The following is a 24,582-nucleotide window of genomic DNA, read 5'->3' as shown; positions in this document are numbered from 1 at the left end:
GGCATTTTCTCATGTTTGTCAAGAGTCCATATTCCTCTCCAATAATCCTGCCAGCTATGTTTTTATGGTGACAGGTCATCCTGCGTGATTACTTCTAAAGCCTCCTCTTCTTTTCCTTTGCTGATTTTCTTTTTTCCCATTTTGTAATCACATCTAGGTCTCTTTTCACTCACCCCATTTCTAATAGTTACCATTTCTTTGCATTAAAATCTGTTTTCCAGGTCTGGATCCATTTGTGTATTTTGTCTAAGTCATCTTGCAGCTCTGTACTAATTTCATTCATAATCTGTCTATCCATCTATCTATTGCCAGATGCCATTATCCCTTATATGGAGTGGTCACAAACAAAGTGCCTCCACGTCATCTTCAAACATGTTCATATAACAACTGAGCCCTTCTAGCATGTTGTTCACATACCACATGTGAGAAACTTGACCAGGGTCAGCACTGAACCATGGGTCACTTCACTAATTACCGTACTTCGTGGGGTGGAAGACGCACTTTTTTGTCTCAAAATCATCTTCAAATATCCCCATGCGTCCGTGGAGGCGAGACTACCTTGGCTCCATTTAGAAGAATCACTTATACAGAGGATGACCTCACTGTTTGGCAGTCAAGTATTTTATTTAGAGTAAAAACACCTTTGATTTATTGTAAAACGTTACATTCACTTGTGTATATACTCAGATTTTACGATTAGAAACACCCAGGCTCAAGAAAAAATTTAGGGTTTGTTTACAACTGGCCATGTGACGGTCTGGGGGTTTAGCGGTATAGCAGTTTAGCATCTAGCATACACACTGCTTTAGCAGGCTAACATGATCACTGGTGAACTCCCTGCTAACCTTCTGAAATGCAGTCATGATCACTTTGCTTGCCATCCATTCAGTAACTTGTAAGAGAATCATACTGGAGATGATGGCTAGCATGACATTTGAGTCACTGTAACAGACGTCTCATATGGAAATTCAATAACTCTTGTTTGGCTGGCTTCTCTTACTGATATTTTGTTTCATTAGAGACAAGAATATAACAGAAGGAAACAGTTTTATATTACCGTTACTGAAAAACGGGAAAAACAACTGCAACGTTAAACAGTACTGTCTGAAATTACAGCTTTTTAGCAGTATAGCAGTTTAGCACCTAGCATTCCCCCAACTCTCAGAATATGATCACTTCTGAACCCCTTGCTAACCTTCAGAAAGGCAATAATGATCACTTGCTATCCAATCACTGACTAGCAAGGGAATCATATTGGAGATGTTGGCTAGCGTGACTTTTGTTGAGTCATTATAACAGACATCTGTCTCATTTGGAAATTCAATAACCCTTGTTTGGCTGGCTTCTCTTACTGATATTTTGTTTCATCAGAGACAAGAATATAATAGAAGGAAACAGTTTTATATTACCGTTACTGAAAAAAGGGAAAAACATCTGCAACATTAAACAGTACTGTCTGAAATTACAGCTTATTAGCAGTTTAGCAATTTAGCACCTAGCGTTCCCTCAACTCTCAGAACATGATCACTTCTGAACCCCTTGCTAACCTTCAGAAGGGCAATAATGATCACTTGCTATCCAATCACTAACTAGCAAGGGAATCATATTGGAGATGTTGGCTAGCATGACTTTTGTTGAGTCATTGTAACAGACGTCTGTCTCATATGGAAATTCAAAAATTCTTGTTAGTCTGGCATCTCTTACTGATATTTTGTTTCATTCGATACAAGAGCATCATAGAAGGAAGCAGTCTTATATTACTGTTAGTGAAAAATGCGAAAAAGTTGCAACATTAAATAATACTTCCCGAAATTACAGCATTATTAGCAGTTTAGCAATTTAGCAGTTTAGCGCCTAGCGATATGGAAATTAGATCACCCCATGTTAGGATGGCTTCTGGTACTTTTAGGGTACATAAAAAGGTGTAAACATTCCTTGTAATTGATTTTTGAAAACATGGTTGTGTTGTTTGATTCTAAAGTTCACACATGCAGGCATTTGAAGACATGCAGGCATTTGTTTTGGAGATATAGTGTATTCCTTCACTTAATGGCCTTTGTATTTTCTTAAGTGAATGAAAGAACTGGTTTTATTGAGTTTTGTTTTTTTAAGTTCACTTCACGAAAAATAATACTTATCTCTATATACTGATACGTATGTAGTGTACTTTAATAGAGATGAACATCGTCTCAAATTACTTTACTAAAGGAATCGGACACTTCATATTTCATAAACAAACCGGTAGTGTTAAGATGGTGTCGTGGTATGGATAACAGTTTATAAGGAAGGGGTTGTTTGTTTGTTTTCTTGTCTTGTACCCTTCTTTTACATAAAAATAAAGACACCAAACATACATATACAGTACTGAAGAGAGAGACTAATGTGTTAAGATAGTGTCATGGAATGAAGTAACATTACATAAGGAAGGGGTTGTTTGTTTTCATGTCTTGTACCCTTCTTTTACATAAAAATAAAGAAACCAAAGTACTGAACAGAGGTTCTGAAAGGTGAGTGTGTATTTTAGTGAAAAATACTCATATCAAGCAACCTTTCTGTAGTCTTATTCAAGCCATACTTTTTTTCTCAGAGCTTCCCTTCCAGAATTAGGGTGCGTCTTTCACACTGCAGCGTCTAACATGCCATGAAATACGGTACACTCTTCCATTGAGATACGTAATCTCTTAAAACTGTTCTCTCATGTCTTCCCAACAAATATTTTTCCATCTGTTTTAACAGTTTCTCATGCACCCCTCCAGCAGTTTTAAGTTACCACAATAGCCTTTTATGTGGCACCCTGTCAGATGCTTTTCACAGATCCAGCTAGGCTCAATCTACCCTACCCTCACTCTCTTGTATAATATCCACAGCTCTACTGTAGAAACTTAAAAGATTAGTAATGCAAGATGATCCTTCTCTAAATCCAAATTGTTTGGTTATTACTAACTAGAAATTGAGTCCATCTGTTTCTAGCTATATTTTTCAGAGTTTACAAACAACACTTGTAAGGACATAGACCTGTAGTTCAGTGGATCTTTTCTGTCTCCTTTTTAGAGTATAATGGCACCTTATTTGGTCTTTTCCAGTGTATCAGTAATTCACCTCTGTCTAGAGGTGGTAGGTGGTGGCAACCATCATCCACTTGATGCAGTGCTGCCCAAAGGTGGGCACTCGGTACACAAAAAGTACCTTTGGTAATGGTACCGGTACTTGCCAAAAGTTGTAGTGTCACTACCGGTACCAGTACAAAAAAAAAAAAAGTACCGAGTACTGACTTGGTACATGGTACATGAATATAGCTAAACTTGCTGTTTTTTTTTTTTTTTTTTTTTTTTTACCACACTGAGGACCCAGAGACCACTCTTGTCAGCTAAGCCGGACTTTAGGAGAGATGAAAAATGTTGTCAGACAGTTGTCACAGTCACATTAACTATGAGGTGACTAAAGCATAAGGTTTTGCGACCATTCAGGCCTTTACTTTCAATACATAGATCACTAAGCTTTAAGCAGCCACTGTAATTCACATTCTTATACACCTAGTTTAGTGTTTATCAAAATAAACACAATTTTATGACTACATTTTGTCATTACATGCACAATAATGTGATTAATAATTACACATTGCATTTCAGTTTTCTTCTCCAGTGTTGCCTTTGAGAAAAATGAACACGTCAAAATGATAGTCACTGAGTTCGCCCGTTTTGGTTTGAGCATGTCCTTCCCCAGTGAAAACAGACAACGTTCCACAGCAGCACTGGATGGTATTGGTGTGTTATAAGTTACAAATAAGTCTCTGAATACCTTGCAAGGAAAGCAGTCTTGTTGATTTTATGTTTCTGGGGTTTCTCAAAAAATTTCATCTCTAGCTTTATCCCAGTGTTCGTTTCTTCTTCCCTTTTACACAGAGGGGTTCGAAAAACTCTTCCTTGACATCCTGCTCGTCGTCATCAGTGGTAAATATTGTTTTACCCTAACTTCTCGTCTTGAAACGCCCTAAAATTGGACAAATTACCCTAGATTCATCAGATTGACATTACTGTATGTTGAAATGTTACTACGCACTATATAACATGTTATTAAATGAACACTTTACCATTACCATAAAATCCCTTAATGTTACCCTTAATATGGTCAAAATACCCTAAAATGGGGTATTTTACCCTAAAGTGGAAGCACTGCAGCGCAGAGACAACACGCACCAAATTCAAAATGATACTATTACTAACCATAGGCAGTCCTCAAAACTTTTTTTTTATCACACGATGCGCAAATATAGATAAATAAAATGTACTGGTACCGAGTACTGACAAAATATGCTTAAAAATGTACTGTTGGTACCAGTTTCAATACATGATGAAAAAAGTAGTGTCACTACTGCTACTGATACTTGAATTGTAACTTGGTAACGTAACTTGGTACTTTAGTACCTTGGTACTGCCCACCTATGGTGCTGTCTACTTCCTTCACCTTTATAATTCTGTCTCTTTGTCTGCCCTCCTTTCTTCCTGTTTCTTCCTTTCCTCCTGTCACTTTTTATTACTCTTCTTTCCACTTCAGGTGGATCTGCATTGTAGAGAACACTTAATATTTTCCTGAATTGATCCCACCAACTGGTCTGAGCATTCTTTCAGGCTCCGTCCTGCCATTTCATTTGGTTCCATTGCCTTTTGTTTCATTTTGTTTTATTTATAAAGGCTTCAACATGCTTACATGCGACTCTCCACACTGCTCGATCTCTGGCAGCCTCCCTATTCAGTCCCCTATCCTTGGGGTCACACTATGACTTCATTTTTTGATTTGCCTCATGCAACCCTATCCCTGATGTTCACAATTCTCACTTTCCTCACTCAGTTGTCATCCCCCATCCTTTCTACATGCCCAAACCATCTCAATCTATCTCTCCTCATAACGGCATCAATACATTCCAGTCCCATCCTTTCTGTCAACTCTGCAGTCATAAAACTAGCCCCCCTAGGCCTCGCATTCTGGTACACACCACACATCCACTTAATCAGTGTCATTTCTGTACATTTGAGGCTGCAAATATTCTCTTCCTTTACTGCCCAGGTCTCTCTACCATACTGCATTACCCTCCTAACACATGCCGCATATAAAGATCTCGTAGCGCAAAGGGAGAACTCTCTCAGTGTCAGGGAAGGCAACAGCTCCTTGAACTTCCTCCAACCACTCCTCACTCTAGCCACAGAGTGGCTAGAGTGAAGAGCGGCATGTCTCCCAAGTAACAAAACTCTTCCACACACTCAAGAGACTCACCAGCAAGATCAGTTCTTTCAAGCCTGACAATCTCCACATGCTCTCCCCGACACACCGCATACGCGAAATTAACATTATCTCACGGCCAACCTCTGATACCACTAAATCTCTTATGCACCCCCTTGTCACAAATATTGCACAGGATGGAATTACTTCCCACACCCTTCAGGCAAGCCACACTTGGTCTCTGTCCCTCTGTACTTTGATAGTACTGCCACCAGCTGTAGATATCATCACTTACAGTTCCTTCATCAGTTTCAGTACTTCACATCTATCAGCTACAACTTTTGGCATTTGTGGAACTCTTATTTCTCCAACAGGTTCCAAAAACCCATCCCCTGTGACAAAGACCGACTGCAATTTGGCATTCATTAACTCGTACATCTGTATCTCTTCTTCCTTCTCGTATGTTACCTCTCCATTTCTCGACCCTGATATATTGTCCCAGATTTTCATTTTACCATTAACAAGTTTATAGAACAGTTTTGGTTCTTTTGTATTTCATCATTCATTAATCATCCAATCCTGTGTTTCCCCATGAGGAGCGTAGGAGCCTGGGGCTAGGCAAGTTGGTCCTGACATTTAAGATGAGAGTGACCAACCTCACTTATCCCTGAGTAGCATTACGTGAGCAATAAACCCCAACCACCCCGTAGATATAAACCTGCACCGGCTCAGTCTGATTGGAGAGCCTTAATTACCCACTAAACCACCAGGCACCATAAAAAATATATATTTAGATAAAAATATCAGTCACTGTAACACATTATTAAAGTACAGTACACATTCAGCAGTATTTATCAGTTCACTTATAAATATGACCATTGTGCTGTTGAGCTGTCATGTGACCACCGGATCAGGCTATGTTTACTGTATCTGTAGTGTTTAGTGATGTCTAACTGCTTTGCGCAGTGGCAGTGTCGTAACCAATGAGGTCTTGCCTAAGTGATGTATTTGCTGCTGCTATAAAGCTCGAATTGGGAAAAGTTTCAATACCATCTCAGCACTTTTGCGGCACCTCGGTTTGGGTTACCTTTCCTAGAAGGGTAGTCAAATCATACCCCACCTGCTCGTGGTGACCTTGCAGACACCCTGTTTTTTTTTTTTTCTTTCGGTTTTCTTTTTTTTACTCCTAAATTAGGGTGACACAAACAGGGGCGGCGCTACCCGGGTTTATCCTGGGTAGTATTGTATATACGTTTTGCTGTTGTTGTCATTTTGTTTTGTTTTTTTGTTCTCCCCTATCATGAGTAAACAACACCAATACCTTCGCTGCAGTAGGTCTGTAGCAAAAAGTGCACAAGCACTGAAGTGCGCCTACTGCAGCGAGTGGATTCACATAGCTTGTGAAAATTTGGATGCAAGCGACTATCCATTCATGAAGAAGAGCCACCAGCTGGGCTTTCGCTGGCTGTGTAGCCAGTGTCTTGCACCAGCAGACGAGGTCTTGGCTGGTGGAGGAAGTAGTACCAAGAAGGAGTTTGAAGATAAAGTTATTGGCCGATCTTTCAAGCAATCAGAGACATATCAAATAGACTGGAGGCACTAGAGACCAAGGTCTCATCACACATGGCGGTCACGCAAGATCAGGCCAAGTCATTTGCAGACGCTGTTCGCGGGTCTCTCGTGAGGGGAGGGAAGGATCTGCCTGGGGGCGTGATTGAGATCAGTGCTCATGGCCAGAAAAAAGCTATTCATAGTCAGCATGTACTGATTGTGAAACCAGAGAGTGGTGCTGGTGCCCTGACAAATCAGATGGGACCAGAAGACATCAGAGGCGTACTTAACTTGGTACCGGTTGATAGCTGCCTTAAGACCAAGGCTGGTGGGCTGGTAATGAAGTTTCCGTCAGCTGAGGCCAAGGGTGAAGCAGCTGGGGTGCTGACTGATAATTTTGGCTCTGAGGGCACTTTTTGCATATCAGAGCCAAAGAAAATGTTGCCTAAAATGACTGTGACAGGCCTTTCCTCTTCCTTGGATGACTCTCACATCATCCCAAATATTCTGAGAAAAAACAATAAAATCAAGATGCTCGTTGATCGAGGTTGTACCCTCAACCTTCTCTTCACAAGGACAAGGAATGACACCAATACTGCTGTCTTGAAGATGTCGCCAGAGGTGAGATCCTCCATTGTAGAACAAGGCAATTACATCTATGTGGATTTTACAAGATGCCGCGCTTTCGACAGATTCTGGGTTACACAGTGTCATCACTGTCAAGGCTTTGGTCATACATTTGAGAGATGTTCTAGGAAAAGTGATGAACCTAAATGCGTCTTTTTTGCTGGAGCCCATAAATCTAAGGACTGTAGTAACAGAAATTCTCCCAAATGCATCAACTGCTCCTCTTCAAGACATCAAGATGCTAATTCAAAGTCACAGGCGGTTGCCCATTTTGCATCAAGTAGAGAATGTTCAATTATGATTTCTCATAGGAATAGATTGAAAACACCAATTTTGACCATTCAAAAAACTGACTGAGTCCCTCTTGAACCAGTCAAGGATGGGTCTTTTAAATATTCGTTCCATCCGTAATAAGATAGACTATATTAATGAAACCCTAAATCAGCACGAGCTTGACATATTGTGCTTGACTGAAAACTGCTTGTATGAGTCTGATATCGATATTATTCGTAATGCTTTGCCTAAGACACATTCTATTATTAGTATTCCCAGGCCTGCTGCTGACTATCCAGGAGGAGGCGTAGCACTCATCTACTCGGCAGCACTTGCAAACGTTTCTCTCATTGACTCAGACCTGACCCCATCTTCACTTGAATTTATGGAAGTATTAATAAATTTCCATCAGAATACCATTAGAATTGCAATTGTCTATCGACCAGGTCATCCGGGCACAGATCGAGGTTTTATGGAGGAGTTTGGGCAGTTTCTTGAAGGGTTTTCTCTTAAACCTGGAGGACTTCTTGTTTGTGGTGATTTCAATTATTGGGTTGACAGTCCAGAGTCAAAACCATTTTCTTCAGAATTCCTTGAGTTGATCACCCAGAACAATTTTTTCAATCATGTGAGTAATCCAACTCATGTCTCAGGACATGTCCTTGACTTGATCTTGTCCCCTGTTGGTTGCAGGCGTGTATCAGATGTGGAGGTTGACTTATTTGACCCCCTCATCTCTGATCATGCTCTGATCACTCTTAGTTTTGATGTCCTGAAATCTCCTTCATATAAAAAGGTCATCAGGTTCAGAAATTACAATGTTGACCTCCAGTTGATGTGTTTTGAAATTGATCAGCGTTTAAACTCCATCGATTCTTCAAGTCATGTGGTGAATTGGTTGATATTTACAACAACGAGCTCAGGTCAATTTTTGACCATTATTGTCCTGAGGTAGTAAAAACAATCATTGTACGTGATAATTCTCCGTGGTATGGTCCATCCATTAATTCTGAACAGCTACCGGCCATCTACTGATTACCTCCGGATCGGCTACCAGCTGTCTCCTGCAGGAGGGTCGAGTGGCTACTGGCTGTCTCTAGGGCAACTTCGGAGCAGCTACCGGCCATCTCTAGGGCACCTTCAGAGCAGCTACCGGCTGTCTCCTGATTACCTCCAGAGCAGCTACTGGCTGTCTCCTGTAGGACGGTTGAGCGGCTACTGGCCATCTCTGGGGCGCTGCATGGAGCTAGATAATAGCTCCACCCTGATCTGTCGGGGGTCAGCTCGCCCGGAAGGTAGTCTCTTTTTCCTGATATGGTGGCAGCAGGCGAGTTCTGGGTCATAGGGGCACACGGCCCGGGTGGACTTATGTCCCTGTTGCCCGTAGTCAGGTTCCACTCTGTTTGTCCCTCCGTAGGCTCCTTCTGCAGGTGTTGTGATGTCCTCAGCGAAAATATTTGGCATTTTAGTAAACAACTCCACTGAGTGAGACTAAACTACTAAAGTAAGATAAGGATAGCAATGAAGGCTCTTCCTTGCCTGCCAAACCCTCTAACTCTTTTCACTACTAGCATACTGTAACTTGGGCGAAGTATTGTTAATAAAATGCACTATAATGTCACTGAGGGCAACCCAACACCCCCAGAAGGAGCCCACTGAGGAGCATATACAGTGTGCCTGGACTCCAGGCAACAAGGAGATAAGTATGCCCGGGCCACGCTTATGACCCAGAGCTCGTCCGCCGCCACCATAGCAGGAATACGAGACTACCCTCTGGGCGAGCCGACCACCAACAACCACAGGGTGGAGCTGTTACTCCAGCTCCAGTCAGCACCCCTGAGATGGCCAGTAGCCACTCAACCCTTCTACAGGAGATGGCCGGTAGCCGCTCCCGCCTTCATCAGGAGACAGCCAGAAGCCGCTCTGAAGGTGCCCCAAATGAGACAGCCTGTAGCTACTTGACCCTCCTACAGGAGACGGCCTGCAGCCGCTCCGGAGGTAACCAGGAGATGGCCAGTAGCTGCTCCCGCCTTCGTCAGGAGACGGCTTGTAGCCGCTCTGAAGGTGCCCCTCGAGAGACGGCCTGTAGCCGCTTGACCCTCTTACAGGAGATGGCCTACAGCCGCTCTGGAGTTAACCAGGAGACGGCTGGTAGCCGCTCTGAAGGTGCCCATCGAGAGATGGCCTGTAGCCACTCGCCCCTCCTGCAGGAGACGGCCAGTAGCCACTCCCGCCTTTGTCAGGAGACGGCCGGTAGCTGCTCTGAAGGTGCCCTTGAATCAGCCTGTAGCCGCTCCCTCCCCCAGGCCACAGCCAGTAGCCGGGCCTTGGCAACGGCTGGTAGCTGCATCCCTAGAAGGCCACGGCTAGTTGCTGGGCCCTACGGTAGGAGACGGCCAGTAGCCGCTCCTCTGTCAGGTGCTGACTCCTGACCACCAACCTATGACCCACAGGGAGCCCCCGCCTGGAGTAATGGAGAGGCCCCGTGACTACCACTGGGCTCTTCTCCCTACAACCAGATCCTGAGAGGACTCGCCTGATGGACCCCGATGTAGGCCGACGCCGCAGCCTCCTCCTGAAGGCATCCCAGATCACCGGGGACCGCAGCCCTTGGGACCTCCAGACCACCCCCAGGACCCCCAGGCGGGACCTCCCTACACCCATACGCCAGAGATCTTTGTCCTCCGTCAGATGCCTGAGTGAGAGGTTCAGGCAGCTATTCGGCCCCAGCCTTGAGGGCCAGATTCCTGCCCCAAGCCCAGAAAGCGCGGGACCCTTTGCCACCAGCAGCCCTGCATTGCCCCTGAACACAGAGGCCCCTGGCGGAACCCAGCCCCATCAGTAGTGAGGCTGAGTCACCTCTGCCGCCCTTGTACCTGACCGCCACGACGCCCAGACCCAAAAGGAGCGATAGTGAAAGCACAGTGCCGGTGACACAGTGAAGTAAAGGCAGAACAGTGAGTTAACAGTATAAAGGAAGTCAATGAGAAAAGCATCAGTGACAATATAAAAGAGTGGTGGAATAAGCAAGGTAACAGAGAAACAATGAACACGGCAAGGCAGTGAAACACGGGTCTATCACAATGAACACGCTACCAAATAGTAACGCCGCACCACACTAAGATCATACTCAGGCCCCAGTGTTAAAGTAATAATTACTCATAGACCACAGTGAAATAGTGCCACCAATTCCACCAATATATAGAACCTAGACTTCCTGCAATAATAGTGCATAACCCCTCTGCCCTAAGTGCTGTTCACCTTACCCGACCTTGCCCTGAGTAGTATCCTGCGCAATACTAACACCCCATATCTAGGCCTAAGACTTATAATTGTCCAGTATACCTGTATTTGTGACAGCTACCCGTTCTGCTGTAGTATTTAGTAATACACATGTAAGGATTAAAATGCCCGCCGAGACCGCCACAGGACCTCCCACCTCACCACCCCCCACACCACCGCCGAGCCGCCACCCCACCACCACCCCAGGAGGACACACAGGTGAGGCTAGTGACCTCGGGCAAGAGGGTCATCGGGACATCCCGGCCCTGAGCCCCTATTCCTCGCAAGTGCCCCAACCCCAGGCGTTCAGACAACCTGAACTACTGTGCGGGCGGGGTAGTGACCGTCAGACCAGGGGTGGGACTGAAAAGAGGTCAGTCCCAAATAACACCGTCTTGACGGTCTTGCTACACCCTCTAGGGCAGGAAGAGGCCCAAGGGCAGGAAGAGGCCCAAGGCTACGGCCTTAAAAGAGAGATAGACACAGGCTACGGCCTGACAAAGTGTGTAAAGGGGAAGGTGACCCCAGGCTCCGGCCTTAACACGCTGAGGAGAGAGAGTTGCCTGTGTGCATCCCTCTCCAGTTGTACCTTGGCTACGGCCAGAATACGGTCCAGGGTAGATAGACCCTGCTACCGTACGTGTAGCGCTACCCAATTACGGAAGCGGCGACTCGGGGCCGGCCTCTCGCCGGAGCAGACGGGTGATCCCGTTTCTCTGCTAGTCGTTTCCCGTACGGGCGGACACTCAGTTACGACTGGGGCACGTACCAGGGTGGAGAATTCCCTGACGGTAGGATCTGTCCGTATTGGAGAGAGTGCGGCCCTCGCGCCCCTCACTCCGGCTTGTTCCCTACTGCGGGAGGAACACCACGCTGACGGCCGCTTGCCTCAGCGAAAGGGCGACCCCGATCACCCTACTGGTGTCCCTCGCACGCCGGACAAGTTCACGGCACCAGCCAAAGTCCATACTAGGGGAAGTGGAGCCCCACCTCAGCCCAATGAACACACTCAGGGAACCACGGAGAGCGTGAGTCTCCCCCAAGCCTCTTTCCCTCCGGGGAGCCCTTCGTCGCCATCCAGGCTTCTTGGCCAAGCGGAGGCGTTAGAGTGGTGGCAAGGCCCGATTGTGGAGTTACCGCCCACACCCGGACGCTCCTTAGCACTGTTGGAGCCCTACAGGAGTCGCTGCCGCAGCCCAGCCCTGACGGCGCCTCTCCCCCTGAGCACCTGCAGACCCCGGACGCCCAGGCCTTCCACCACGGTCCCCGACGACGGCGACCTAGGCTCCCTCACGCCCCGGCAGAAGAAGAAGCAGGCCCGAATCCTCCGCCTGTTCGGTCCTAGTCCCGAGGGCCCCCGATCAGATCGAGGTCCCCAGACCACGAGGCCTCCCTGCACCCCACCAGCACGGCCCTAGGAAGGAGCCGCCCCTCAGGTCGAGGCCCTAAACAAGGGAGCCTCCCTGACAGTAAGTACTAGTGACCCAACTACCAAAGAAACACGGGTAGAACAGTGAAAGTGACAGTGACCCCTAATACCGTGACAGTCCTCCAATGCACAGTGGCAGTGACCAATAAAAGTTATGTTAAACAGTGATATCAGAGTAAGTCGTGCTTGAACATTAAACACTTCAGTTCCCCCTCACAGAAAGGAAGCGGGGCGTTTTCTGTGGAGTCGAAGGTAGGTGTGTGAGCGAGCCGAAAGGCTAGTGAAGTGCTTCCCTGCGACTAGGTGACGGTGTCGGATGTCGCCACACGCACCCTACCTTTGTTATAGTATCATGTCCCCCACAGACTCCCAATCACAGTGAATATAAGTGAGACTCCTCCGTTTATTATTATCCACCAGTGACACGACCCGCGTTCTCGATTGACCATCGCAGTGAAGTGATATCTCTCCTCAATAATAGTCACCCATATCCCTGACTGCCCTGTGCCCTGTGCAAAAGTAGATTGGATCCAATTATAAGTGTATTATTGTATCTCTGTGTTATTGTGTATCAAATATTGTGTATGTAGCACTGTAAGGGATAGAATTTAAGCAATAGATGTGATTTGGTGTACTGTCTCTTTTTATGCCCTGTTCCTTTGTTAGTGCATTACATCCGGTCTAGCCAAAGGACCCCGTCCCAGTGCTCGTGTTTTTACGACGAGAAGTCGCCTTAAAAACACAGCATTACAAGGATGTTGCCTCGAGTTTTTGTGTCCTGCCTCTCTCCTATTTGTCTAAGCTCCGGTCTAGAAAGAGAACCCAGCTACACACTGGCGTTAGAGGGACGGGAAGCCGACCCTAAAATATCTAGCATTACAGTTAAGGTAGAATATACGAAATGGCAGTAAAGGTAAAAGTGTCACAATGTCTCCTACACCAACCAGAATGTAGTCTTTATTGTCAAGGGTAGACCTTACAGTAAATTAAGATGTAACTGATCAAATGAAGTTTGGGTATAGGCCCGGTATGCATATGTTTCCATGGCTTTGCCAGGAAACAAAGATCAGCTCGATCAATAGGCTATGATATTTAACAGACAATGGGGTGCTTTCAAAACCAGTATTCCAACAGATGTCACCACCAGTGGGACAGACACATCCCCGCGCTGTTTAAAAAGCATATTTTTCTTTCTTAAATATCTACACTGTTGTGTGAAACTGTGAATCATAGTAATGTCATATACCGTAATATAAATAATATAAATAGAACACGTAAATATAACGTAGCGTGAATTATGTTTATCATAAACGGAAATTAAAATATCATTGATGGCATGTGATGGCAACCCACCATTTCAGTGGTCCTATATTAATTTATTTCTGCTACATTTAGTGCAAGTTAGGTTCTTAATACATTGTTTGGACTGTAAATTACGCCTAGTGGGTATCTTGACTCATTCAGTCTCTATGTGGGCAGAAATTTAATGTTGAGTAAATACTGGGACTCAACATTTTGCTCACTAGCTTCACCCATGCACACCAGAAGACCCATGTTGCCACTGTTTGAGAAGGCCGTGTTGTTGTCCCCTCAGACCCTCCAAAGCAATTACAGTACCGTACTTTATCTAACCTAACCAGACCACAAGTAGTCTAAATTGTATCATTTTAAGCATTAGTCCTAGTGCATTTGCTTTGAAAACAAATCTCTCATGAAAAAGCTTAAACACTGGACTGTTTTGTGCGCATGCGTGAAGGGAGTGAGCAAAATGTTGAGTCCCAGTATTTACTCAACATTAAATTTCTGCCCACATAGAGACTGAATGAGCCAAGCTACCCACTAGGCGTAATTTACTGTCTGAACAAACTATGTATAAAGAACCTAACTTGCACTAAATATACTGGTAGCAGAAATTAAATAATATAGGACCACTGAAAAGGCGGGTTGCCATCACATGCCATCATTGATATTTTAATTTCCGTTTATGTTAAATATAAACAATTCACACTACGTTATAAATACTTGTTCTGTTTGTATTATTTATACTATGGTATATGACATTACCATGATTCACAGTTTCACACAACAGTGTAGATATTTAAGAAAGAAAAATATACTTTTTAAACAGCACGGGAATATGTTTGTCCCACTGGTGATGAAATTAAAATGCCCGCCGTGCCCGCCGCAGGACCTCCCACCTCACCACCCCCCACACCACCACCGAGCCGCCACCCCACCACCACCCCAGGAGGACATACTGGTGAGGTTAGTAGTTCCGGGCAAGAGGGTCATCGGGGCATCCCGACCCTGAGCCCCTATTCCCCGCAAGTGCCCCAACCCCAGGCGTTCAGGGAAACTGAACTACTGTGCGGGCGGGGTAGTGATCGTCAGACCAGGGGTGGGACTGAAAAGAGTTCAGTCCCAGGTAACACCGTATTGACGGTCTTGTTACACCCTCTAGGGCAGGAGGCCCAAGGCTACGGCCTAAAGAAAGAGAAAGTGATAGACATAGGCTACGGCCTAACAGAGTGTGTAGAGGGGAAGGTGACCCCAGGCTCCGGCCTTAACACACTGAGGAGAGAGAGTTGCCTGTGTGCATCCCTCTCCAGTTGCTCTTTGGCTACGGCCAGAATACGGTCCAGGGTAGAGAGACCCTGCTACCGTACGTGTAGCGCTACCCAATTACGGAAGCGGCGTCCTGGGGTCGGTACCTTGCCGCAACGGACGGGCGAACCAGTTCACTCGTTAGTCGCTTTCCGTACGGGCAGACACTCGGCTCCGGCCGGGGCACGTACCAGGGTGGAGAATTCCCTGCAGGTAGGATCTGTCCGTACTGGAGAGAGTGCGGCTTCTGAGCCCCTCACTCCGGCTTGTCTCCTACTGCGGGAGGAACACCACGCCAGCGGTACCTTGCCACGGCGAAAGGGCGACCTCGATCACCCTATAGGTGTCCCCCGTACGCACGCCGGGCAAGTTCACAGCTACAGCCAAGGTGCACAATAGGGGAAGGAGAGCCCCAACTCAGACCTATAGACACACTCAAGGGACCATGAAGAGCGTGAGTCTCCCTTTAGTCTCTTTCCCTTCGGGGAGCCCTTCATCGCCATCCAGGCTTATAGGCCCAGAGGAGACACTAGAGTGGTGGCAAGGCCCGATAACGGACCTACCGCCCACACCCGGGAGTTCTTTGACCCTGCCAGAGCCCTGCAGGAGACGCTGCCGCAGCCCAGCCCTGACGATGCCTCTCCCCCTGAGCACCCGCAGTCCCAGGACGCCCAGGCCCGCCGCCGCAGTCTACAACGACGGAGATCCAGGCTCCCTCACTCCCCGGAGGCAGAGGAAGCAGGCCCGACTGCTCCGGCTGTTCGGCCCTAGTCCCGAGGGCCCTCGATCAGGTCGAGGCCCCCAGACCACAGGGCCTCCCTGCACCCCACCGGCGCGGCCCTAAGATAGGAGCCGCCCCTCAGGTCGAGGCCCCAGACAGGTGAGCCTCCCTGACAGTAAGTGAAACAGTGATCTAACAACCCAGGAAACAAGGGTAAGATGGTGACAGTGACAGTGATCCAGAGTACAGTGACAGTGCTTACACGGAAAATATATTAAACAGTGGCCTAACAGAAACTCGTGCAATCAGGGTAAGAAGTGTCTATTGATAAATAATTCAGCCCCCCCGCATCAAGGAACCAGGGAGTTTTCTGTGAATCTAGAGGTAGGTGCGCGAGTGAGCCGAAAGGCAAGTGTATGTGTTCCCACGACTTGGTGACAGTGTCGAGTGTCGCTATCCGCACCCTACCTCTATTATGGTAATATCCCCGAAACAGACTCCCAATCTCAGTGATCTAAAGTGAACAGCCCCAGTTTATTATTATCTTGAAGTGACATGATAACTAATTCAAACGAACAACCCCAGTTGCATAATTTCCCTCCAGGTGACATTAAAGAATATCCGCGATCTCCCTGTGCCATAGTGTTAATATATATGTGATCATTCTGTGAAGCCGAGTGTAATCCTGTATCTCTGTTCCCCTATATGCTAAATATCATTGTATGTACACTGTAATGAGTAGGACCTAAGCAATAGATGTGATACGGTATACTGCCTATTTTTATGCCCTGTTCCTTTGTTAGTGCATTACATCCGGTCTAGTAAAAGGACCCCGTTCCAGTGCTCATGTTTTTACGACGAGAAGTCGCCTTAAAAACACAGCATTACACTGGTGGCAAGCGGTGGTTCTAGATCCGAGTAACGCACGAAGGAACGCAGAAAGGGAACTTACAATGGCAGCCAAACCACACATCTAATTGCCCAGGTTCAACCCGGACCAGTGCGACATAGATGTATATTTAGATGTGGTCAAACCCCTCCTGGACATAGGGTTCGACTCTGACAGAGAAAAGATCGCAGTCACACTACCTAACCTGGGTAAAATAATCACTAGTGTCGCACCAAAAATCGTCCCAGAACTGTCATGGGACCAATTCTCACAAATAGTGAGACAGGCATTCACGCCATCAATAGGCCGAGTTGTTGCTCTCTCTCAACTCGACGCCCTCACCTACGACGGAAACCTGGATGACACATTCACCCAGGCTCGGCGCCTTGTCAGCGCTGCCTATTCTGAGGCATCTCCAAATGCCCGGGATATCCATACATTCAATGCCCTAGTAAGGATCCTCCCCAGCATAGTCAGGGAGCATTTCTCAATCTACGACCCCTCAGGGGACATGGAAAATTACCTACAACTCGTCCGATGTCTGCTCGCCGCCCGCCCCGCACCACAGCCACTCCACACGGTGACACGTTTTCCAACAAAACACCCCCCCTCCAAACCTAAGCTCCCGCCCCACCAGCCAACTACTGAGCCGCCTCCCACAGTCCCTAGAGCTTACCCGCAGAAGAAGCGACCAAACCCCAGGGAACAAGGAAACCTCATCACTATTAATCCCTGGGAATTCACGGCTTGCAGTCGCACCTGCCCTCTACACGACATTAGGGAACAGCTTAAAGCTAGCAGACACAGAACCTTTCAACAAGGGCGCAAGAAAGTCTCCTCCTTAGACGACGACGCCCCGGAAGACGACGCACCGCCACAACTTTACTCGGGAACAGACGACGACGACCAAGAAGACACCACTCCACAACAGATGGATTTTTAGGCCTGCCCCCGCACCTTCCCATGGTGGCGGGGGCCACCTCACAGAACTACAGACCCCCAGTTTACGACAAGATTTGGCTAAACGGGGTCAAGGCACGTTTAGTAGTGGATATGGGAGCAGCCAGATCGTGCCTCTACTCCCACTTCTACTCCCGCCACATGGGTGCATTCGGCCCTTTCTTCCCCACCTCAGCCAACCTCGTCGACGCGGGGGATGACCCCCTGCCTATCCATGGGGAAACTCGGGCCCTTCAAACCCGCACCCACCAGCAAATATCCACTAGCCACCCATTCATCATATTCGACTCGACATGCAGTCAATATGATGGATATTTAGGGCTGGACCTCCTCCAGAAATTACACGCCACCATTGACTGCCATCAACGCCGCCTCCACTTCAGTCCAGCCCACCCCAACCAACCAGCAGTCAAGAAGAAAGAAGAAGAAGAAAAAAAAACAACATCGAAGGCACAACAAGAACACCCACCCCCACACACTACCATCAAACACTCACCTGTCCCATACCACACACACACCTAAACCCAACCCAACCCCTCACACCACTAGACCCCCGTCACCACCACCCACCACACATCATCTGCATCCCTCCCCATCTTTTCCTGCCACTGTCGCCTCCTCTATCACCATTCCACCACACCATGAAGCTTGGGTAAAACTAAACAAACCTTCCCATACCTCCGTTCTCTTCTCACCATCCATCCCCACCGGACCACTCTCTTCCTGTTTAGTAAGCCCCACCTTCCTCCCCCCACATGCCCATGAAATCCGTATCGCCAACCTCGCTACTACACCACTAACCCTACCAAGAGGACTCATCATCGGCGATACTGAAGAAGCCGAACCATGCCAAACGCCACCCCCAGACCCACCCACTCTCCCTGCCCTACCATCACACCTATCCCCGACCCAAACCAACAGCCTCCGACAACTCCTCCTGGATTTTCAAGACCTATTCTCCTCTGGCCCAACCGACCTTGGCCATACCACCTATCTCAGCCATGAGATACACACGACCGGACCTCCAATTCGCCAACCATCGCGATGGAAGAATCCTAAGCAACGAGAGGAAGAAGACCGGCAGGTTCAGGACATGCTAGATGCCGGCATAATCTCCAACTCTACTAGCCCATGGTCCTCTCCGGTGGTACTCGTAAGGAAAAAAGACAGGACAATGCGTTTCTGTGTTGACTACCGCCGAGTCAATGATGTCACAATCAAAGATGCCACTCCCCTACCACGCATCGACGACTCACTAGACTCGTTACATGGCTCGGCATGGTTCTCCACCTTAGATCTGCAGTCAGGTTACTGGCAAGTCCCTGTACATCCCGACGACAAACACAAAACCGCCTTCTCCACATCGAATGGCAAACATTATGAATTCATTGTCCTCCCTTTCGGACTCTGCAACGCCCCTGCCACATTCTCCCGTTTGATGGAGTCCGTCCTTAGTGGATTAACCTGGGAGACTTGCTTGGCGTACCTCGACGACGTCATCGTTTTTAGTCGTACATGGACCGACCACCTTCATCGCCTCAAGCAAGTGTTTCACCGCATATGCCAAGCAGAACTAAAGCTGAAACCAATGAAATGCGTATTGGCGGAGAGATGAGTGTCTTTCCTGGGACATCTTATTAATGCCGAATGCATCTCACCAGACCCAGATAAACTTCGAGCCATCGCAGACATCCCACTGCCCCGCGACGTGCACGAAATCAGAGCCTTCCTGGGGTTAACATCGTACTACAGGCGATTCGTCAAAGGATTCGCTGACATCGCAAAACCCCTTCACGAGCTAACAAAAAAGGGTGAGCCTTTTGTGTGGACCGAGACAAGAAAAACGGCCTTTACCACCCTCAAATCAAAATTAACCACCGCCCCAGTAGTTGCGTTCCCAGACTACAACCTCCCATTCCGCCTGTATACTGACGTGTCCCTCATCGCCATAGGAGCTGTCCTTGCACAAGTACAAAATGGGAGAGAACACATCATCGCCTGTGCCAGTCGCACCCTGAATACAGCAGAGCGAAACTACGCGACCACAAAGCGTGAGTGCCTAGGGATCATCTGGTCCCTAGAATATTTCAAGTCCTACATCTCAGGCACCCACGTAGTAGTCATTACAGATCACCAATCCCTACAATGGCTACGGCAATCAAACACCAACAATGCCCAACTGATACGCTGGCGAGAAACCCTCGAAGAGTATGACTTCGAAATCGCATACCGACCAGGCAAGCTACACACCAACGCCGATGCCCTATCCCGTCTCCCAATCAACGCCATCAAGACAGAACCCGACCTGGTCCAAATGTGGAACAATAAACAACGCCCCACCTGGATTCCACAGACCACATTCACCAAACTCCACCCACATGGCGAACATCTCTTTGACCTGAACGGACACATTGTCCTCAGCCCAGCTACGGCCCACGACACCATGCTCCACCTCCATGCCCACAATGGCATCCACCTGGGAACGAAGAAGCTGCTACAAGTCTTTAACGATATGTACTGGACCCCAAACCCATCCACCATCGCAAAGAAGATCATACAATCATGCCGAGGATGCGCCCTTGGAAAGGACATCATCCGAACACCAGGCCCTACAGGAAAACTCACAGCACAAAAACCATGGCAACTACTCTCCCTAGACGTCGTCGGCCTCCTCACACCAAAAGCAGGCTACAAGTACATAATTACCTTCGTGGATGTATATTCTAAGTTCATCATCGCCTGCCCCACCAAGGATCACACCGCACTATCAGTCACCGACGCCCTCACCCGACATGTTTTCCCTTATTTTGGGATTCCACCGGCCCTTCATTCGGATAATGCTCCAGAATTTACGGGAAAAATCTGGGAAGAACTAGCTAGCATATTCGGATACAACATCTCTCACTCATCCCCCTACTGGCCCCAAGGCAACAGCATATGCGAGAGAAGCCATCGCTCCCTTATGAATCAGGTCCGCACTCGCATTATGCAAACGGGGAACGAAGACTGGCCTGCACACGTCAAGATCATACAATGGGGACTAAATACGTGCCCAAGAGAAGATGGAATAACCCCGCACGAGAGAGTCTTCGGAGAATCACCCCTACTCCTACCACTTTGCCACCACCTACAACCGCCCACTCCACCCTCCACCACTGACCCTCTCCACCACTTCAAACGCCGCCTCCACCACCTACACTTAACACAAGACTTAGCACCTGACACAACCCACTCCAACCCATACACACCTGGCCAGTCTGTTGTGGTTGCAAACCTGCCTACCCCACCGAAGACCTCCCCCCGATTCAACGGACCTTACAAAATTGTGCGAGTACCCAACCCATACCAAGTCACTGTGGATCAACAAGGACAACACCGCACATATAGAAACCGCCACGTGCGCCCCTTCCACCCACCCGACACCACCCACCCCCGCACTAAGCCTACCTCCACCCCGGCCTGCACACCTGGCCACCCTGACCTGTCTCAGCATCACCCCCCAGACTCCTACTCCTACTCCTTCTCACCCCCCTCCTCAAACTCTCCAGCAACCAGCCCACCCCCCAATACACCACCACCACAGCCTGAAACCACCACCACTACTTCACAACCTGACATTCACCCACCGAACACCCCTCCACCCACCACCTCTCAACCCACTCCACTCAGGCCGCCCTCATCACCACAGCCGCCCAACCCCCCCGAAAATCACACCACCCCCACACCCACCACCGCCCTTCCTCATGACCACTCCCATTATAGCGCCACACCGCACCACCAACCATCCCCCCCCCACCACCATACACCCTCACCACCACCACGCACTCAACCACCCTTACCACCCACACCCACCATAACCACTACCACCACCAGATCGGGACGACTCTCACGCCCACCTGCAAGATACACCCCGACACCTCCACCCAGCACACACCCACCCCAAAACCCACCCTCCCCAACCACCCCCAACACCTCCCCCATAACCCTACCCCTCCACCAAGCACGTTGGAACTTTCCCAATTCCCAATTCCCCAAAGGACAACGCTCCTCCCACCAAACTAGCCCAGATAAAAGCACCAACCTCCCATCACTCTCCAGCATTCAAATTTCATCTCCCCACCAGGCACCATTCCCCGAGATGAAGGTGACGAAAGTCCGATGGCAACCGTACAACCACCCACCAACCAGAGTCAGAGGCACCGACCACCTGCTACGACTCCTACGCCAGACCAACCAGCCGTCCTCCCTCCACCTCACGCTCAACCCCCACCAGGAGCCCAACCAATTCACCACTCACTGGGTCAGTTTCACCCAACACCTTACCCCAGCCTACCAGACAGCCACCTCTACCACCTACCACCTCCAGTCACGGGGCCGTGACTTCAACGACGCGGAGGGTGGTAAAATGCCCGCCGTGCCCGCCACAGGACCTCCCACCTCACCACCCCCCACACCACCACCGAGCCGCCACCCCACCACCACCCCAGGAGGACACACTGGTGAGGTTAGTAGTTCCGGGCAAGAGGGTCATCAGGGCATCCCGACCCTGAGCCCCTATTCCCCGCAAGTGCCCCAACCCCAGGCGTTCAGGGAAACTGAACTACTGTGCGGGCGGGGTAGTGATCGTCAGACCAGGGGTGGGACTGAAAAGAGTTCAGTCCCAGGTAACACCGTATTGACGGTCTTGTTACACCCTCTAGGGCAGGAGGCCCAAGGCTACGGCCTAAAGAAAGAGAAAGTGATAGACATAGGCTACGGCCTAACAGAGTGTGTAGAGAGGAAGGTGTCCCCAGGCTCCGGCCTTAACACACTGAGGAGAGAGAGTTGCCTGTGTGCATCCCTCTCCAGTTGCTCTTTGGCTACGGCCAGAATACGGTCCAGGGTAGGGAGACCCTGCTACCGTACATGTAGTGCTACCCAATTACGGAAGCGGCGTCCCGGGGTCGGTACCTTGCCGCAACGGACTGGAGAACCAGTTCACCCGTTAGTCACTTTCCGTACGGGCAGACACTCGGCTCCGGCCGGGGCACGTACCAGGGTGGAGAATTCCCTGCAGGTAGGATCTGTCCGTATTGGAGAGAGTGCGGCTTCTGAGCCCTTCACTCCGGCTTGTCTCCTACTGCGGGAGGAACACCACGCCGGCGGTACCTTGCCACGGCGAAAGGGCGACCTCGATCACCCTATAGGTGTCCCCCGTACGCCGAGCAAGTTCACGGCTACAGCCAAGGTGCACAATAGGGGAAGGAGAGCCCCGACTCAGACCTATAGACACACTCAAGGGACCACGAAGAGCGTGAGTCTCCCTTTAGCCTCTTTCCCTTCGGGGAGCCCTTCGTCGCCATCCAGGCTTATAGGCCCGGAGGAGACACTAGAGTGGTGGCAAGGCCCGACAACGGACCTACCGCCCACACCCGGGAGTTCTTTGACCCTGCCGGAGCCCTGCAGGAGACGCTGCCGCAGCCCAGCCCTGACGGCGCCTCTCCCCCTGAGCACCTGCAGTCCCAGGATGCCCAGGCCCGCCGCCACAGTCTACAACGACGGAGATCCAGGCTCCCTCACTCCCCGGAGGCAGAGGAAGCAGGCCCGACTGCTCCGGCTGTTCGGCCCTAGTCCCGAGGGCCCTCGATCAGGTCGAGGCCCCCAGACTACAGGGCCTCCCTGCACCCCACCGGCGCAGCCCTAAGATAGGAGTCGCCCCTCAGGTCGAGGCCCCAGACAGGTGAGCCTCCCTGACGGTAAGTGAAACAGTGATCTAACAACCCAGGAAACAAGGGTAAGACGGTGACAGTGACAGTGATCCAGAGTACAGTGACAGTGCTTACACGGAAAATATATTAAACAGTGGCCTAACAGAAACTCGTGCAATCAGGGTAAGAAGTGTCTATTGATAAATAATTCAGTCCCCCCCGCATCAAGGAACCAGGGAGTTTTCTGTGAATCTAGAGGTAGGTGCGCGAGTGAGCCGAAAGGCAAGTGTGTGTGTTCCCGCGACCTGGTGACAGTGTCGAGTGTCGCTATCCGCACCCTACCTCTATTATGGTAATATCCCCGAAACAGACTCCCAATCTCAGTGATCTAAAGTGAACAGCCCCAGTTTATTATTATCTTGAAGTGACATAATAACTAATTCAAACGAACAACCCCAGTTGCATAATTTCTCTCCAGGTGACATTAAAGAATATCCGCGATCTCCCTGTGCCATAGTGTTAATATGTATGTGATCATTCTGTGAAGCCGAGTGTAATCCTGTATCTCTGTTCCCCTATATGCTAAATATCATTGTATGTACACTGTAATGAGTAGGACCTAAGCAATAGATGTGATACGGTATACTGCCTATTTTTATGCCCTGTTCCTTTGTTAGTGCATTACATCCGGTCTAGTAAAAGGACCCCGTTCCAGTGCTCGTGTTTTTACGACGAAAAGTCGCCTTAAAAACACAGCATTACAGAAATCTACCGGAATACTAGGCTTTTCAGAAGCACTCCATTGTGTTAAGGACTCAGGCAGCCTATAGATAAGTCTCAGTGGCTTATTGTCGTCACTCATGCCACATTTTCGCGGGCCACTTTGGACCGGTTTAGACCGGCCTGGACTCATAAGTGATTGCGAGAACGGGCTAATGTCGGTCCGATCCTGCTATTGGCTGCAAGAGTGACTGGGCATGGCCTAGAAGAATGTAAACAAATGTCGGGGAGTAGCATTGATTATACAAATTTCAAGCTTGTCCTCGATTTTTATCTCGATCATTAATGCTTTAATAATCTTATTTCGTGCGATCTGTAGTAATACAAAGCCTCTACTTCATGGTGAGATTTATTTGGTTCCTTTCTTGGATGATCACGGGCTTCTGCTAACGTTAAAAATGTAAAACAAACCTTATTCCCAAGTCCGCCACTGTTCACCATCGATGTTTACACCCTGCCACGGACGCGCCTCTCCTCCTTCTTGGCTGTTGCTGACGAGCATATGTGTGTGCATAGACCAGTCTCGCCTAGGCTAGCTTGTGGGGCAGGACTGCTTTGAAAC

The 24,582-nt window shown here is 48.7% G+C and overlaps 1 protein-coding gene across 1 annotated transcript in view; it reads left to right on the top strand.

The window, feature by feature from the left end:
- Nucleotides 1–98, top strand: part of LOC145410974 (uncharacterized) — a 125,596-nt gene extending 125,498 nt beyond the window's left edge. Inside the window, exon 6 of the mRNA XM_080281030.1 lies at nucleotides 75–98. Coding sequence (XP_080137156.1) covers nucleotides 75–98 — 24 coding nt within the window. The remainder of the gene's footprint in view (nucleotides 1–74) is intronic.
- Nucleotides 99–24,582: the final 24,484 nt, after the last annotated feature.

Source organism: Coenobita brevimanus, chromosome 87, assembly GCF_032717465.1.
Source record: "Coenobita brevimanus isolate Jiangsu-jjx chromosome 87, ASM3271746v2, whole genome shotgun sequence".
In the NCBI taxonomy this organism is placed as follows: domain Eukaryota; kingdom Metazoa; phylum Arthropoda; class Malacostraca; order Decapoda; family Coenobitidae; genus Coenobita; species Coenobita brevimanus.
This window is presented reverse-complemented; position numbering and strand designations above follow the sequence as displayed.